This window comes from Rana temporaria, chromosome 2 (assembly GCF_905171775.1).
Source record: "Rana temporaria chromosome 2, aRanTem1.1, whole genome shotgun sequence".
In the NCBI taxonomy this organism is placed as follows: domain Eukaryota; kingdom Metazoa; phylum Chordata; class Amphibia; order Anura; family Ranidae; genus Rana; species Rana temporaria.
This window is the reverse complement of record NC_053490.1, coordinates 478,225,090-478,243,233: the sequence shown is the minus strand read 5'-3', so window position 1 is coordinate 478,243,233 and position 18,144 is coordinate 478,225,090. Positions and strand designations below refer to the sequence as shown.

General features: G+C 40.4%; 1 protein-coding gene across 2 annotated transcripts in view; it reads left to right on the top strand.

Moving 5' to 3' along the window:
- Positions 1-18,144, top strand: part of CADM2 (cell adhesion molecule 2) — a 511,850-nt gene that overhangs the window by 248,833 nt on the left and 244,873 nt on the right. For both annotated transcript variants that reach the window (XM_040338753.1, XM_040338752.1), the window contains exon 5: positions 2,147-2,317. In XM_040338753.1, coding sequence (XP_040194687.1) covers positions 2,147-2,317 — 171 coding nt within the window. The remainder of the gene's footprint in view (positions 1-2,146; positions 2,318-18,144) is intronic.

Below are 18,144 nucleotides of genomic sequence, written 5' to 3'. Positions count from 1 at the left end.
TGCGTGGTCGTGCGACGTGGCTCCCAAACAAAATTGGCGTCCTTTTTTCCCCACAAATAGAGCTTTCTTTTGGTGGTCTTTGATCACCTCTGCGGTTTTTAGTTGTTGCGCTATAAACAAAAATAGAGCGTCAATTTTTAAAAAAATGAAAATGTTTTACTTTTTACTATAATAAATATCCCCCAAAAATATATATATATATAAAAAAAAAAAATTCCTCAGTTTAGGCCAATACGTATTCTTCTACATATTTTTCTTAAAAAAAATCGCAATAAGCGTTTATTGATTGGTTTGCGCAAAAGTTATAGCGTTTACAAAATAGGGGGTATTTTTATGTCATTTTTGTTAATATTTTTTTTTTACTAGTAATGGCGGCGATCAGCAATTTTTTTCGGTACTGCGACATTATGGAGGACACTTTGGACACTTTTGACACATTTTTGGACCATTGGCATTTTTATAGCGATCAGTACTATAAAAAGGGTTAACACTAGGGGGCGGGGAAGGGGTTAAGTATGTTCCCTGGGTGTGTTCTAACTGTAGGGGGGGTGGCCTCACTAGGGGAAATGACTGATCACTGTTCATACATTGTATGAACAGACGGTCAGGCATTTCTCCCCTGACATGACCGGGAGCTGTGTGTTAACACACACAGCTCTCGTTCCCCGCTCTGTAACAAGCAATCGCGGGTGCCTGGCGGTGATCGCGACCGCCGGGCACGCGCGCGGAAGTCAGGAGCGAGCGGGGGGCGCTTCGCCTGCCGACGTATAGCTACGGGCTCTCACGCAGGAGAGCTGACCTGCCGCTGTAGAACTGCGGCGGCTGGTCGGCAACCAGTTAATGGAGAATAAAGATGTTATTGAGTGTCACTTTAACTTCCCTTATGCCGATGGAATTCCGCTCAAGCTTGGCTTGCATACACACGATCACACAAATGTTCTCTTAACTTCCGACCTTCAAGAACGCGGTGACGTACAACACTATGACGAGCCAAGAAAATTAAGTTCAATGCTTCCGAGTTTCCGTCTTATTGTTAACGAGCATGCGTCGGAATTGCTACATACGATTGGATTTTCTGATAGGAATTTATTTCTTCTGAAAATTTGAGAACTAGCTCTCAATCTTTTGCTGGTGGAAATTCCGACAGCAAAAGTCCGATGGAGCATACACATGGTCGGAATTTCAGTTCAAAAGCTCACATCGGACTTTGCTGTCGGAATTTCCGATCGTGTGTGCGGGGCATTATTCTCCCATTAAATCTCTTAAATATAGCATTGGAAATGTTTGATAAAAAAATAACTATTGATCCTGTCAGAAATCCAGTGAGTTTGTAAATTCCAGTAGTGATTTAACAACACAGTGCATCGCTACACAGAAATTCCAAAGAATCTTACCGGCCAATGTTATGACCTACAGGACACCTCTTCCCTACATACTGAAGATGGGTTTAGATCCACTTTACAATATGATCTCTTCAATAAATAAGGCTCTTCCTTTTGCTTATCAACTTGCACATAAAACATACTGTAAGCCAGTGGCGTGGGGGGGGGGGGCGCAATCCCTTGCCAATATGTGTCACCCTCGCTCCATACATCTTAATTTTATTTTCTGTGAGCCCCGCGCTCCGGCCGCAATGTTAATTCTCAGGCCGGGCCCCTGGCGCCCTGTGATTGTGCGGCAGGTGGTGCTGGCCTGTCCTCAATCGCGGGGTAGCGGGGCTGGCCTTCGCTGTGGCAGCGGTCTTCTCCTCCTCCTCCTCTCCAGCCCGGGTCACCATGTCCCCGTCGCAGCAGGCAGTCTGTGGCCGCTGTCTTCTCCAACTCCTCTCTGGCCTGGGTAACCGATAATGTCTCCATTGGGACAGGCAGTCTGTGGCCGCTGTAGGAATCATGTAGGTCAGTGTAGAGGTCAGTATAGGAATCAGGTAGATTAGTGGTCAGGTAGGTCAGTGTAGGAATCGGGTAGGTCAGTACTATTGTAGGAAGGGACTCAGGAAGTGCCAAAAGTCTGCAGGTTAGGGGGCGCAAATTACTTGCCTTGCCCCGGGCGCTGACAACCCACGCTACGCCACTGCTGTAAGCATAACATTTATTAGCATTTTCATGCTATCATATTAACTCTTTGATTGAACATTTCTCTTTTAAAGGTATGCAGAAATTACAAGAAAAAGATAGTAATGGAAAGACATTCACAGTTATCAGTTATCTGGATATCCGAGGGGATCGTAAAGATGATGGAGCAATTGTCCGTTGTAGAGTTGACCATGAATCTCTAAACTCTACACCACATATAGCAAAGCAGCTATTAGAAATTCACTGTAAGTACAAATAATTTACATCTTTACAAAAGAAAATGACTTTAATCTAAAGGCCGTCCTATGTAATCTTTGTTCTCAAAGTCCAATCCCTCCCAAAACTCATATTTAAAATTGGGAACAACAGTTGGCTGAATTTACTATTGAATGATCATATTTATTATTTGATTATTACAGGCATTTATATTGGACCAACAATTTATGCAGTGTTTTACATAGTGTACATTTAGCTTAGTCCTGACCTTCAAGGAGCTTGCAATCTAAGGTCCCTATCTTACATGAATACACACACATGCTAAGGCCAATTTAGACACAAGCCAATTCACCTACCTCCTATTTCTTTTATACTCCATGGTGAGATTTCCCTGCTGCATTGTGTGTCTTCATTCTTTGTCACAAGCTCAAAATATAGGTGCCACTCTCTTGCAGCTTGTCTCCTTAGTCTTTTTGTTTGTTCTGCTTTATTAATAATCAAATAAAACCATATGCATTACAGCACTCTTATCTATGCTGCTATATTTTGCATTGGTTTGTGAAGAAAATGCATAATTTATTATTATTTTTAAGTGGTTGAAATAATGAACTAATTAATATTCTGTATAAAGTGAACATGAGTCAATTCTATTCATGAGCTCATTAAGAATCTGTTAAATTTTTTTAACCATACATAGCCTCAGGGGAGAAATTTTCCTTTCATAGGTGACCTGCCCCTCAGATACGGCAAGTGTTAATAGAGGGCACAAAGAGAACATGTTGGTTTGCTAGAAATAACCATTATCTGGAGGAAACTGAGCAAAATAGCAGTCTACCTAATATATTTCTCACACTGTGTTACTTCTTATGTGTAGCTGGTCTAATAGATAGATAGATAGATAGATAGATAGATAGATAGACAGACAGACAGACAGACAGACAGATAGATAGATAGATAGATAGATAGATAGATAGATAGATAGACACTTATTATTATGATACAGTAAGGGATTTATATTGATACAAGATTGAATAGAGGGATCAGCAAAAAGGAGTAGCGAACTGTGACGTACCTGATAGGAGGCTGGAGTGCTGAGAGGGCTTCCCTTGTGGCTCAGTGGTAACAGGAGATGCTATGCCCAAAGAAGCACAGGTTGCCTGTTGTGTTAGGCTGAAATGCTGAAGAGATGTTCACCGAATGATGGCTGGACGAGCAGGATGCACTGCAAGAAAGGAGTCCCTCAGAAGTACCAGGCAATACGTGGCAGTAGGGAGAGCCAGGAGCAGGGTCCGGAGCCAGGCTAGGATTCATGCACGGGAGTTAAGTCAGGAGCAGGAGCAAGTAGCGCAATCAGAAACAAGCCGTGGTCATACACAGGAGATCAGACAGAAGCGGAGACAGGTGAGCAGGCCAGAGTCATACACAGGCAATCAGGCAAAGCAATCAGTAGAACAAGCCAAAGGTCAGAGCCAAGGATGGAGACAAGACAGGTCAAAAGCAAGCCAGGTTGGTAGCAGGGAATCCAATAACAGCATAAGCAGGAACACAGAAACACATGGGGGGCAGAGGCTGATGATCATCTAGCAATTTTTGGATCAGACTGCTGACTTTAAATAGGCCACTGGGCACCAGCATCTGTCCCATATTGTGCGTGCAATTGCACATCAATGATTGCAGCCGTTTGCGACCATGTGCATATGCGCATTCACATGTCCACATGCCTGGATGCCTGAAAACATTGTCTGTGGCACTGTTGAGTGTTGGCAGATGTGGCAGTTCTTCTGTGAACCATCCTCTAACATGGACACTGAATGGTTGCTAAGGTTGAGGAGCCTGACAGGAGCAATTATGATGGACTGAAGAGGGGATAGCCTGTGTAAAGGAAGGCCAGGGAGGAGTTGCAGTTGGGAACTCTCTTGCATTCTTTTTTTGGCAGATACCTAGAGTGATTCATTGACTGATTATTTGCTGATACGCTAACCTTTTTTGCAATTTAAAAAATGTGCTACCAATGTCACTTGTACTACACATCTGTATAATTTAAAGAAACACAGTTTAGTGTTTGTTTATATATTTGTGAGGGTTTGACAAAATCATTTTTTTCTGATGTAGGCCAAAATGTTGAATAATCATATGAATTCAAGTTTGTTCTTTGAGACTTTTAAATGAATCACCTGTATATTTAAAGGTATATATCTCATCAAGTATAATAATACATTTAAGAGCCTGGCCAGATATGTAGTCAAAGAGAAAAGTAGGTAGCCATGTAACTAAACTGGCAGTTTAGTTCTTTTGAGGAGGTTAAAGCAGGTAGTAGAAGTTGATACAGGCTCATCAATGAGACAAAAAAGCTATTGGGACAAAAGATAAAAGCTATATTCAAAGCTCTAGACCCTATGATTAAGCTCCTTACCAAGTTATACACATCGGGGTGTGTGTATCTCAGATGGACTGATCGTTTTGTTGGACCGATGAATAAATTAATTTAAGGCGTTTAATACAGTGAGCTGTTCCCTTTCTTCTTTTTGACATGCTGGGACAAGTTTTACAGAAAAAAACTGAGCGAACAAGCAGTGGGACACAGCATTTCATAAACCTGCCTCCTTGTGTTTTTTTGGACATTGTTTGTTGCTACAGAATTTTCCCAGCATGCATTAAAACCCTCAAAGTTATAAGAGATTATTCAAACTCTTTAATCCAAGTCTAGAGAAACTAGATGTTGGACTACACTTTCAACAAAGACTTTAAGTTCAGAACTATATTTATTGTTATATTCTGGTGACATAAGTGGGTGACCCCCCCCCTGCCACGTGATATCAGAGGAAGGCGGGGCCACCCATTTACATCACATGGTGGCTCCGCCCTCATCTATATGTAGCGCTACCCCCAGAGGAGCCGCTGGTTGTTTTGGGGTCTACTCTCTCTTTGCTTGGCTCACCCCTACTTAACTAGCTCGAACCCTCCCTTGACACATCAGAAACCTGGTGGGTGTATTGTGACCTCTGCTTGGCCGGGATGACAATAGCAGGCACACAGCATGAAATGACAGTATATCAACAGTATTACCTGCTTTAATGGATGGTCCCTCCAGGTGAGAAAAGTACACTCCACACAGTCAATATATTTAAACCAAAAAGATAAGTTTACTTTATATAGGTTAAAGAAACAAATTTAGGTTTGAAACACAGGTTAACAATTGTTATGCAATGACACAATATAATTCTGCAAGGGCCCTTGCGGGAATCAGTAAGTAACAGTAATGAAAGTGTCTGAGCTAAGAATGGTACCATTCAGTTAAACTAAACTAGTGTAAGCAATCTATGCCCGAGAGCTCCCTCTAGCAAGCAGTCCTGCAAACAGCTAAAGAACGTTTTGAGAGGGAAAATAAAATTGGAGGGAATTGGATTAAGGATGACACTGTTCACTTAGGAGATATCATTAAAGATGGAGAGATAAGGACCTATGAAGATCTGAGATCCAAAACGGATTATTGGAATCTGGATAGGTGGCATTATTCCCAGCTGCACCACTTTGTTCGGCACCTCCCCCGCCCATTACGGACGGAGGCGGAGCTAACTCCACTTGAAAAGATATGCAAAACACAGAACTCAAAGGGCACTATCACTAAATTATACGGGATATTGGTAAAGATAGGCTCTCGGAGCGAAGCACCCTTCATAGATAAATGGGAAAGAGAGTTAGGAATCACAAGAGGGACAAATACTTATAAAAGGATCATGCACCTAACACATTCATCTGCAATCGACACACGAACTGCCGAAACAAATTATAAGTGTATTTCAGGGTGGTACATCACCCCGGATAAAGCTAACAAATTTAAAGCAGATCAGACCGCAGAGTGTTGGCGGGGCTGCTTAGAAAGAGGCACAATGGCCCATCTTTGGTGGTTATGCCCAAAAATTCAAACCTATTGGGACATAATTCTGAGTCAAATTAAAGCTATTACGGGCGAAGAGTTAAAGAAGGACCCCTGGGTCGTGCTCTTTCATTGCAGCCAAGAGGGGGTAAAAAAATATAAGCAGTCTCTACTCCCACATCTTCTAAATGCAGCTAAGAGACTCATACCCAAAAAGTGGCAGGAGACGGAAAGCCCACACGTCTGGAATTGGATAGACGAAGTGGAGGAAACGTATAGGCTTGAAGAGTTAAAGGATGGTCATCTAGAGACAACAGGCGAATATAAGGAAAAATGGGAAAAATGGAAGGAATACAAAAAAACATGGAGTTATGCTGAGAGAGTCAGGATGAACGTTTGAGTTTTTCCCTCTACTTGGGGAAAAGTTAGGAGATTCCTGGGGGCCATGAGGGGGAGGGGGGTGTTATTTAAAAAAGGGGAAAAAAAAAAAAAAAAAACGAAAGCTGGCCATATGGCAACCGGCTCGACCACTCAAGCTGGGAGGAGGGGGGACGGAAGGGGGGTCATGACCTCACTGTCCCAGTGGGTGGCCGTTATAGAAATGGTTATGTTTATGAACAATTTAAAGAGTACAAAATAACAAAAAAAAAAAAAAAAAGGGGAGCACAGAAATTATACCACACATGATGCAAACCACAAACCGAGACGTAAGAAGCATCAAATCATGAGCTGGTCTCTAGAATTTGGTAAAAGCTGAGGTGGTCAAAAAAAAAAAAAAAAAAATGAAGAAAAAAAAAAAAAAAAAAGAACGTTTTGAGACTAAAGTCCACGTTGCGGCCGGTTGGTGCACATTTATAATCTGCAATGGTAAATGATGAAAAGAAGTTAGTCAAACAGAGTATTCTGAACAGCAACGTTGGTGAACTGATCGCTCGTCACCGTCAGTCACTTCTGTATAATAACTATAAGGTTAGAGGGCCTCCAAGTCTTAGCTAGAGGCCAAACACGTGTCTCCGGCTTGTAGTGTGGCACTAAGGTTACTGTCTGCAAAGGAGGATTGGAAGTTGAGCAGGTGCTCTCTCACCCGACAGGCCCGATCGCCTGAGTTCTTCTCAAAAGACGCGTTGGCAGATCACTGCTCCACAGCACAAGGATCCCGGCATCAGGCTCTCCACTGTTTCAGTTGTCAGCTGGGCGGCCTCTCCGTTCTCCTGGAACACAAGCTCGGTATACTGATCTTGCTTCCTTCTGGATGGCTGGTCTCTCGGTGGATTTAGGCCCAGCTTCAGGCCTAGCAGTATGGCTATGCTATCCTCTGCAGCTCCGCAGAGAAGAAGATGCAGGCCCCGAGAGAGGGAGATCAGCCCCTTCCCTTTCCTTAAGTAACCTCCCCCATAAGTCTGTGCGGCGGTGTCACGTGTTCTGACCACACAGGGCATTGTGGGATGTGTAGTCTGTTTCTCCTAAGAGTCAATGGAGTCCATATCTCCCGCTACTTGCAGTCCCACAATGCATAACTTCTTAAAGGTATCTTACATATTTACAAGCGTGAGCAAAGTTCCAGCGGGGATGGCCTGTCATTAGACTCTGACAGGATGACCCCGCTACATATATAACAGCTGTCACCGATAAGAAGCGTCACTTGGCGGGAGCCTCCCATGGAGGCGGAGCTGTTGCGGCTTTTTTTTTTTTTTTCAGTTCATCGGGTGGCGTGATAGAAAATGAATGGACATCGCGGGACATTTTTTATTTTGTATTAATAAAGGACTTGTCCCAAAGTGTCTCTTATTTACTATTTTATTTACTATTTTTTTTTTTTTTACAATGTACCCATTACCAATTCACATAGGGGGGTTCTCTTGTTAAAAGGGATCTGGGGGTCCCCTTGTTAAAGGGGGCTTCCAGATTCTGATAAACCCCCCACAACCACCGGGCAAAGGTTGTGGGGATAAGGCCCTTGTCCCAACTCAAAAGCACACGCCCCATGTTAAGGGCATGTGGCCTGGTACTGTTCAGGAAGGGGGTGCTAACTTGCCCCCCTCTTTTCTTGTGGCCTGCCAGGTTGAATTCTCAGATAAGAGTCTTATATGGATTTTGGGGGGCCCAACGCCATTTTTTTTTATTTTGGTGCAGGGTTCCCCTTAAAATCCATACTAGACCTGAAGGGCCTAGTATGGATTTTTGGAAGATCCCCATGCAATTTTTAAAAAAATTGGGTTCCCCTTAATATTCATACCAGACCCAATGAACCCATGCCGTTTTTTTCAATGAGTTTTATCTATCGTATTTATCGGCGTATACCGTGCACTTTTTTCCCCTTAAAATCAGGGGAAAATCGTGGGTGCGCGACATACGCAATACTGTTGCATCAGTGTTTTTTTTAATTAGGCGCCGAGTGCCGCAGCCTAGAGCCGAGTGTACTGCACACTTGGGTAGGCTCGGCTACGCTCAGCTACACTCGGCTACGCCGGCAGTGACGCGAGAGGAGCCGAAAAAACAGGAAATCCGGCTCCTCTCGGCTTGGCGCCTAATTCAAAAATGAACACCGCCGCAGCCCCGGGCCCGGGCAACGTGCGGATGGAGGACTGGACGGACACCGGACACCTGGACGAACCCCGCGAGGAAGCCGCAGACGGACACCTGGATGGACGCCGCGAGGAAGCCGCAGATGGACACCGGACCGAACAAGGCCGCCGATGGACGCCGGGCAAGACACCAAAACTGTAAGTAATTCATTTTTTTTCCAGGAATTTTCCTTCTTGATTAGGGGTGCGCGCTATACGCCGGTGCGCGCTATAGGCAGATAAATACCGTATATTGCCGAGCCCCGAAAATTTATTACAGCGCAATCAGTTTTAAATTACCTTTCTTCCTTTAGAAATGTATTTTTGCTGCGGGACTGTTCTAAACACAGGAAAAAATTGCCACTTTACAGGCATACTATAGACACCCCCAGGCATTATGTTTAAAGAAATATTTCATTTTTATTGTTTCACGTTAAGCATTATTAAAATCACTGCCTCCGAAAAAACTTCTGTTTTTAACACTTTTTTTGGGCATCGAAACATGTCCCCTGGGGCAGGACCCGGTCCCCAAACACTTTTTATGGCAATAACTTGCATACTGTATAAGCCTTTAAAATTAGCACTTTTGATTTTTCATGTTAGTGCCCATAGACTTTTAAACAGTGTTCCGCGGCTTTCGAATTTGCGGCAAACACTGCATAATGTTCGCTGTTCTGCGAACAGGCGAACACCCGATGTTTGACTCGAACATTGGGCTCATCCCTAATAGCCACTCAGCATCCTGATGACTCAGAGCACTTGTGTGCACTTTAGTAGTAGATCTTCTACACGAAGAAGAGCAAAATTGGTTCTACAGCTGAAGTAAAAGGCTTAAAATAATTTTACATTTGTGTTAATTTTTTCTTAGGTTTTCTTAAGTTTTAGTTTTAGTGAAGGACTTTTCATTGCTTTTCAGTTTTTAAAAATTAACAGATTATTTTCACAACCTCTTTTTTGAAGAAAAAAGTGATGGATGGAAAAATGCGTACAAACTGAATTGAAAGATTTGGAAGTGAAGGGCTCAGTGAACCCAGTTAGTAATATCTCTGAAGACTAAATAATCTTTTTGTCAATGATTAAAGGAAGAAAAGAATACTGTCAATTTTGGGTAAACTGGGGGGTTTGAATTGCTACAGAAATTGCTGCTTAAAATTTAGTTTTCAGGAAGGGCATATAATTTGTACAGCTCTTGCTTTCATGTTCTTATTCCCTTAAACCTTGCTATGGGTGCAGTCATTTTAAAAAATGTATCAAAAGTTTGCATATTCGATGTTTCTTCAACATTCAGCCTGTCTCTGCACTGCAGGGGTGCCACTGGAATCAAAGAGAAAGTCAGTCGAGTCAGGCTTATTCCTTGCTTTGCGAATTCTGGTATCTGCTTACAAGATAGAAATAAATGTATTTTATTGAAAAAAAACACACACATGTAAAGAGAAATATATTCTTTTTAAACCAGCTGTAGGAAAAGGATTTTAGATTATTATTGCAGTCTGAAATGTGCTCACTATCATTATTATGAAGTTGGCTTTCTTCAGAAGGAATGTAGTAGGTGGAGAGCAACAGATCATATAGTATACCATTTGGAAAGGCAGAAACAAGACCCTCTAGGGTGTAACTAAAGGGGTAAAGTATAGAGCAGGGTCTATGTGGTGAGAATTTAAGCATGATTCTACCCTTTTAATCTGCCATCAGTGTTTTCACATTCTATTTTGAACTAAATAATACTATGGGCCAGATTTAGAAAGATCAGCGGATCTTTCTGCTGGCATAACGTATCTCCGATACGTTACACTGCTGTAACTTTGGGCGCAAGTTCTGTATTCAGAAAGAACTTGCGCCCTTAGTTACGGCGGCGTAACGTATGTGTGGTGGCGTAAGCCCGCCTAATTCAAATGGGGATGTTGGGGGCGTGTTTTATTTAAATTTGAGTTGACCCCGTGTTTTTTACATTTTTTTTAACTGTGCGTGCGCCGTCCGCAATCTGGGAACGACTCCCATACTTAACATTAGCTACGCCTATAGCAGGGGTAACTATACGCCAAAAAAAGCCTAACGTAAACGACGTAAAAAAATTCGCCGGCCGAACGTTCGTTTCTGAATCGCCGTATCTACCTAATTAGCATATTCCTTTGCTTAAACATACGGAAGCGCCACCTAACGGCCAGCCTGAAAATGCAGCCTAAGACACTTTCACCCGTCGGATCTTATGGATATCTATGCGTAACTGATTCTCTGAATCAGGCGCATAGATACGACCTCCCGCACTCAGAGATACAACGGCGTATCAGGAGATATGCCGTTGTATCTTGTTTCTGAATCTGCCCCACATCTATATTTTGTGACTTGTTTTCCATTCCATCTGCTTTATTATTCTCTTCATGCATGTCCTTTATTTAGTGAACAAAAAAGGTTGGAGAATTAAAGTTCACTTCATGAATGTATTTAGGAAACTTCAGATTGTAATGTAAAATCCTTTATATACAACTCATTCCAGGGCTACATACACCCCAGGTTTGCAAATGCCCCTTATGTTATTAATTATACTGCACAGGACTATAAAACTATTTTAATGTGAAGACCCATACATTTTTACTTGGTAAATCCACTCTTTAGTTTTTCTATCATGTTACCATGTTTTCTACATCATTAATGTTACACAATTAGGATGAAAAAAAGACACAAGTCCATCTAGTTCAACCAATAGAAAAATAAATAAATAAACAAAACAAATTATAAAAAATAATAATAAAAAGCATCCATATATAGAATTCTTTATCCACAGGTAATTTAGTTAACACATAAACACACATTTATATTATGTGGCATATATTAAAGCTGAACTTTTGGGGTGAAAAAAAAAACTTGCAGTTGGGGTCCCCACACTGCAAGGGTTAACTTCTCATTAAGTCAAGTGGTACAGGAATATGGAATGGTATTTACCTTATTACTGGATCCATCAGGCTGTCTCTGTGCATGCTACCAGCCCCACAATGTTGCCTGTCAGCTGCTGTCACATGCTCTCCTCCATGTACTACTCAGGGTTAATAGCCCTGCATTGTACATGATGATGCCAGGAGACCTCTCACTGAGCTACCAGAGTGCCATAGAAAAGAGGACTAGAAAAAGAAATCAGTGGAAGGAGCACCAAATGATACAAGGGTCCAAAGTAATTTATTGTTTTACACACAAAAAAATGTGTTTCAGTGGCCAGAAGAAATTCTCCCTTCATCGGGGCTTCAATTAAAATAAGGACCTTGACTGGACTCAAAATGTTTCTATTTTTTAGTGTAAACTAATAAATTAATTTGATCATGTAGCTCCTTACATTGGTACGTGTTTTTTGCTATATACCCTGATGGGGGGAAGCCCTGTCTGTTGTGATCAGCATTAACCAAGCTAGTGAGCTCTCTGAATGTTTTTGTCCTCTCACTACTTTGTATCAACTCACATTAAAGTTTTTTTTGCTTTTCAAAAGAGAAGAGGACAGCGCTGAAGCTAGCCAGAGAAGGGAAAACAGTAAATAAAATGCCTTATTCAATACTCTTAGAAATAATGAGTATTTAATCCTTTCAGTGCAGGGGGACCTGACTACAAGGGTACTTTTTTGCAATCCTGGAGTTTAGCTGGAAAAAAAAACGAATTGACAATTATTTGAATTTTTTTTACATGCTTAACTTATTTTTTTTTTTCAATACGTATGTTTCTTACTTACGTGATTATCAATACAGTTTCACAAATGTATTTCTACATTGTCTTTCTACAACCAGCCTTAAATACATGTTGACAACCAAATTTAGTATTGTATTCCCCGGAGAAGCGGAACACTCCAAGGAGCTATAAACAAGAAAATCTCAACATAGTGACACATTTCCACTCAATATCAATTTTACTCAAATGTGGAAATATGATGTTCTGGGCAGCTAAAAAAAAATCACTATTATATTGTTTCTGATTGTCTTCCAAAATGTTATTATTTGTTAATGTTTTATTTGTCATTATACATAGTCCTTTTATAAACATGCCCAGCAAAAAATACTTGTAGATCTATATTCATAAATATGTTTGCAAAGTTGAAGCAGGTTATTTTGGGAAAAGTGGGCCTAATTTTAAAAAAAAATTATTCATACTTCACATGAATCAGTGGGGAGCATGTCAGCTTTCCCAAATCACATTATTATTCTGAGTAAAAACAAGTAACTATCTCCTTTGGCATACAAAAAGCTGTTTCTCCCAAACTTTATTATAAACTAAAGCCAAAGCAGTGCAGATCACATGGTCTCTGGCAACAAGGAGCCTTGTGGGTGTTTTACATCATTAGAGACTGAAGGTCATTTCATTGTATTAAATCAGAAGTACCCTGTCTAACAGACTATGGGACAGCTTTACTGAAACTGGAGACTGCAAAATCTGGTGCAGCTGCGCATGGTAGCCAATCAGCTTCTGACTTCAGCTTGTTCAGTTAAGCTTTTATAAAACATAGGTGTTGACTTCCTAAAACTAGAGAGTGCAAAATCTGGGGCAGCTCTGCATAGAAACCAATCACATTTTCTTTTTTTGTCAAAGCTTAACTGAACAAGCTGAAGTTAGAAGCTGATTGGCTACCATGCACAGCTGCACCACTTGTTCCATTTGTTAGGTAAGCAATAAGATCACCACTGACTTGTATCAAAGCCAATAGATTTTTTAGATATTGAATTAATTTGTCAACATAAGCTATGATAAGGAATTTTTTAAAAACCTTGTCTGGTGGCTGGCATGTTTTATTTATGGTTTAATGAACAATGTCTCACTTATTTGATATAAATTTAGAGCCATATTTCCCTTCCCCAATAAAAAAAAAAGGTTTATAAAATAAGACTGTATGAGTAGAACTGGCTAAGCTTCATTCACCTTATTGTGAATACATTTTAGAACATGCAGAACACAACTATACCCAAGTGTTCCCTGTACACATACCAACTGCAAACATTTTCTTCTCTAAAATGTTATTTGTTTTCTTCACTTCTAAATGCAATATCCAGGTTAAATGAAAGACTTCAGTCTGTCTTTGTTCTGTTTGTGCACTAGCATGGAGAGATTCCCTCATCTCATAAGCTGTTTAATAAATAAAAGCACAGACCTTACTCCCTATGTGAACTGAAGACCAAAAATTCAGACACAGTTATGCTCATAAAATGCCAATATATTTGAATGTACAATATTTGATCTCAGATTCATTATCAAGTGACTCTGTTAGTAAAATGTCCGATTCAATTCATGGTAAAACAAGGAAGATCTGGTAGGGAGAAGTAAAAGATATGCTTTGATTTAAAACTGGAAATCTGCCATAACTGTTGCCTATTCAGTTGAATAATGTGTAATGCATGCAATATACTCAACACACAACAAATCTGTTAATAGATGGCTCTCAATTTAGAGCACGGTTTGCAGTTATCGCATTGTTTTTTTTTTAAATCCATCTTATGATGAAGAGCACATTTAGAAGTCAGTAGACTTCCTTATTGCACATGGGGATTTTCCAACATGTTGGAAATTTGAAAGGGCTCCAATTCTACACCCTCCATGAGGTTACATTCTTCCACAGCTGGTAGTAATGATTAAGGATTGTGATGGGTTCTAGCACTTGTTTGGGTTCTGTGATGGTGGTAAATATCTATCTGGCCATCTGTAACAAAGATATTTACCCATGGTCAACGTGCTTGTATCTACAGAAGTAATCATTTAGATCAGTTAAATTAAAGCAAGGAAGAAATCCTATGACTTTTGTCATTGGTTAATGCAGAACTCCAGACAGATATTAAAAACACTATTGCTCTCCCTTGCTTTAATTTAACAGATCTAGATGATTACTTCTGTGGATACAAGCACGTTGGCCATGAGTAAATATCTTTGTTACAGATGGCCAGAGAGATATTTACCACCATCACAGAACCCAAACAAGTGCTAGAACCCATCACAATCCTTAATCATTACTGCCAGCTGTGGAAGAATGTAACCTCATGGAGGGTGTAGAATTGGAGCCCTTTCAAATTTCCAACATGTTGGAAAATCCCCATGTGCAATAGTAAGATAACAGGTGTATTTATTTACTTATTTAAAAATACATTTTAAATGTAAATTGCTGACAGGAAGAGAAAGCAGAGAGATTCTTGTATTAGTCTGTTGTTGCTTCTTTACTGTCCATTCACTGGCTCACCACTGGGAGATGACCCAGCTATGTTGTTTAACACCAGTTGAGAAAAATAAGGTCACCAGAAAGGCTGTATTGTCTGGCAGAACTGTGTAAATCTCAGGGCTGGAAGGGCATCAATACACATTATTTTACAAGTAAAACATTTCCTATATACAGTATATAATCACATATGTGCATATCTGTCTGCCTAGAGTGCAGCTTTAACTATTACCTTGCTATTTTTCTATTGTTTCATAAGGAATTCTTATTATCTTACTATGTTACTTACTGTAGTTTAGGTTCTGATGTGATCAATGCTACCAAAGTTGTGTTAGCTTGTTCTGACTTAACTTTTGCTCTCTATTTTTTCTGAGATGTTCCAAGAATAAGCAATAAAAGAACAGTCACAATCAGTTTCTGTTGTAATTTTTCATTGCACGGGAGGTCTTCAAAGCCTTGCATTGTGTTGTTGTATTGAAGGCACCAGTAGGGCTAAATACCCTTTGACATCATTTATTTCTCAAGCATATGGGTCATCACACATTTTGCACTGTGTCAAGAGAGAACCTCTATAGCACAGTTACTTACCCATTATTCTCTATGTAATCAAGCCTTCGAAAGAGCAGTGAAGGCATATCTGTAATTCCAACAGAAAATTTGTGATGCTGTTTTATAGTTGATTTATGCCCCACTCTGAGCTTTGAAAGTGTATTTTGAAGCATAAAATAGCTTTTAGCTGAGCCCTGAAAGTAAAGTTAATTTATAGTTGTAGCAATATGTTTCACAGCTTACCATTGAACTTTATTGTAAACATAGTGTAGGGGACTGGCATAAAAGTAACCATTTTCCAAACAATGTATGAGAATGTATGTGGTATATAGGGTGTACCGCAGCATGCTTACCTAAATAATGTGCAGACTACGTTTTTTCAACTTAATAAGCAATTTCTTCCCTGTATACTGCTTGCTTTAAAACTTGATGTAAAGATTTGCAGTCCCTATAAAAAAAAAAGTATACAGTATGAGGCCGCATGGTGGTGGGCTTTTGGCTTTTGCCCTCATGCACATTGGGCTTTTTAAACGTTGCTTTTAGAGGCATCTTTTTTTGCCTATAAATGCCTTTCAATGTTATCCTACGTCAGGGATATGCAATTAGCGGACCTCCAGCTGTTGCAAAACTACAAGTCCCACCATGCCTCTGACTCTGGTTTCATGCTTGTGGCTGTCAGAGTCTTGCTATGCCTCATGGGAATTGTAGTTCTGCAACAGCTGGAGGTCCGCTAATTGCATATGCCCGTCCTACGTCCATGTACACATAGGCATTTACTGGTATTTGGAGAAAAAAAAAAGAGAAAAAAACACTGCCAATGCATTCAGGAGCAATAGTGTTTTGGCAGAAGAAATACCCAATGTGCCTAAACACATGTAAATGAAGCTAAATGCACCTATGTGCTAGGTATGTCAAGCGTTCATATATTTCAATGGCCAGAATAAATGAATATTCTGGCCAATTTAATTAATTTATGCCAAAGCACTTGGCGTGCTTAAATGCGCCTAACCACGTTTGCAGAAATGTGGCTTTAGACATGTTTTTGACACTGCTTTTCTCCTGCCAAGAGAAATGAATTTAGAAGAGCTGGGAAAACACCCAATGTGCATGACGCCTTAATGCCATGGTACCACATACATGCATACAACTTGTGTTGTAAAGCGCTGCAAACTGTTGGCGCTACATAAATCCTGTATAATAATAACTTGTAAGAGCTTGCGCTGAGCGTTGTGACCACTTTGTTACCAACATATCCAGGTCATTGTTTACCACTGTGACAGCCAGCCAGTGATCACATGATTGGGAAGCCCAGGAAATTACTCTGGTGTTAAGATCTCTTTAAAGGGCCAGCTCCCACTGGCAGAAAGTAGTTAAATAGCAAATATGCAATGTGTGAGTAGATATATTTGACAAGACTTACAGTATAACTCTACTATAATTATACATTTGTAGATATCCCAGCAGATTTGAAAAAGCCAATATACCAGGTTACCCTATCTGAACAGAAGTTGAATTTCCAACAGCATGGCCTATAGTTGTTTGGCTCTGTAATTGGGAGAACGATTCTGCATTAAGGGTAATGTAGAGCAGGAGACACATCTCCAAACAGGACCATCTAGTGGTGGCCAGGAAATGCTTGTCGACTGCAAAGATAACTGCTAACAGTGGGGGCCAAACAGCAGAAAACAGAATTAATCCCTAGAAAATATATGTTTATAGGCATCATGGGTAGATACAAATGTAAAAGGTTAGGGAAAGTGCTTCTACTGGCCTTTTTATAAAAATGCTAGTTACTTGACTGTCTTCGGTATTTTAAGTTCTAATTTATTCACCCTGAACAAGCAACCAATCCTTGAAGAAGGAGTGATGTCAGAACTTACTGAACTCAGTACTATATACTGTATATACTCGAGTATAAGCCAAACCGAGTATAAGCCAAGGCCCTAATTTTTTTTTTTTTTTTTTGAACTTTGAGGTTTTTATTTATATAGAAAAAAAGGAAATGTATACAAAACATTGCCAATTGGGCATACCCTGGCTCAATATACAATCATAGATATTAAATGAAAGAGAAGTGAATAGAGAATACAGAAAAGCAAGCTTGTAGTATTGTGCACCTGCGGAGTATCGTAGTAGAACAGGAATTATACCAATAAGGACAAAGTTGCATATACATTTATATAGACAGGAGAATATCATATAAATCATATTAAGCTTGTGGTGGGACATATATAATAGATATCCGTTGGTATAGGTTATCAGCATTATCTAAAAAAGGGGAGCCGTGTACCACCCAGCAAATGGAGAATGGAAAGTGGATCGGACAAAGAGGAGGACAAGAATTCTTGATGGGGTGAGACCCTAGAGATGTAATTAAAGTAGTGGGGCGCTTCTGTGATCAGCAATCCATTTTTCCCAAGATGAGTTAAAGTTGTTTGTAGACAAGCCAAGGCCCTAATTTTATCACAAAAAAACTGGGAAAACGTATTGACTTGAGTATAAGCCTAGGGTGAGAATGCCCATTTGCAGCTTCACTGTGCCCATTTACAACCTTACTGTACTCATTCTCACTGTGCCCATTGTAGCCTTACTGTGCCCATGCTCACTGTGCCCATTGCAGCCTTACTGTGCCCATTCTCATTGTGCCCATTGTCGCCTTACTGTGCCCATTGCAGCCTTACTGTGCCTATTCTC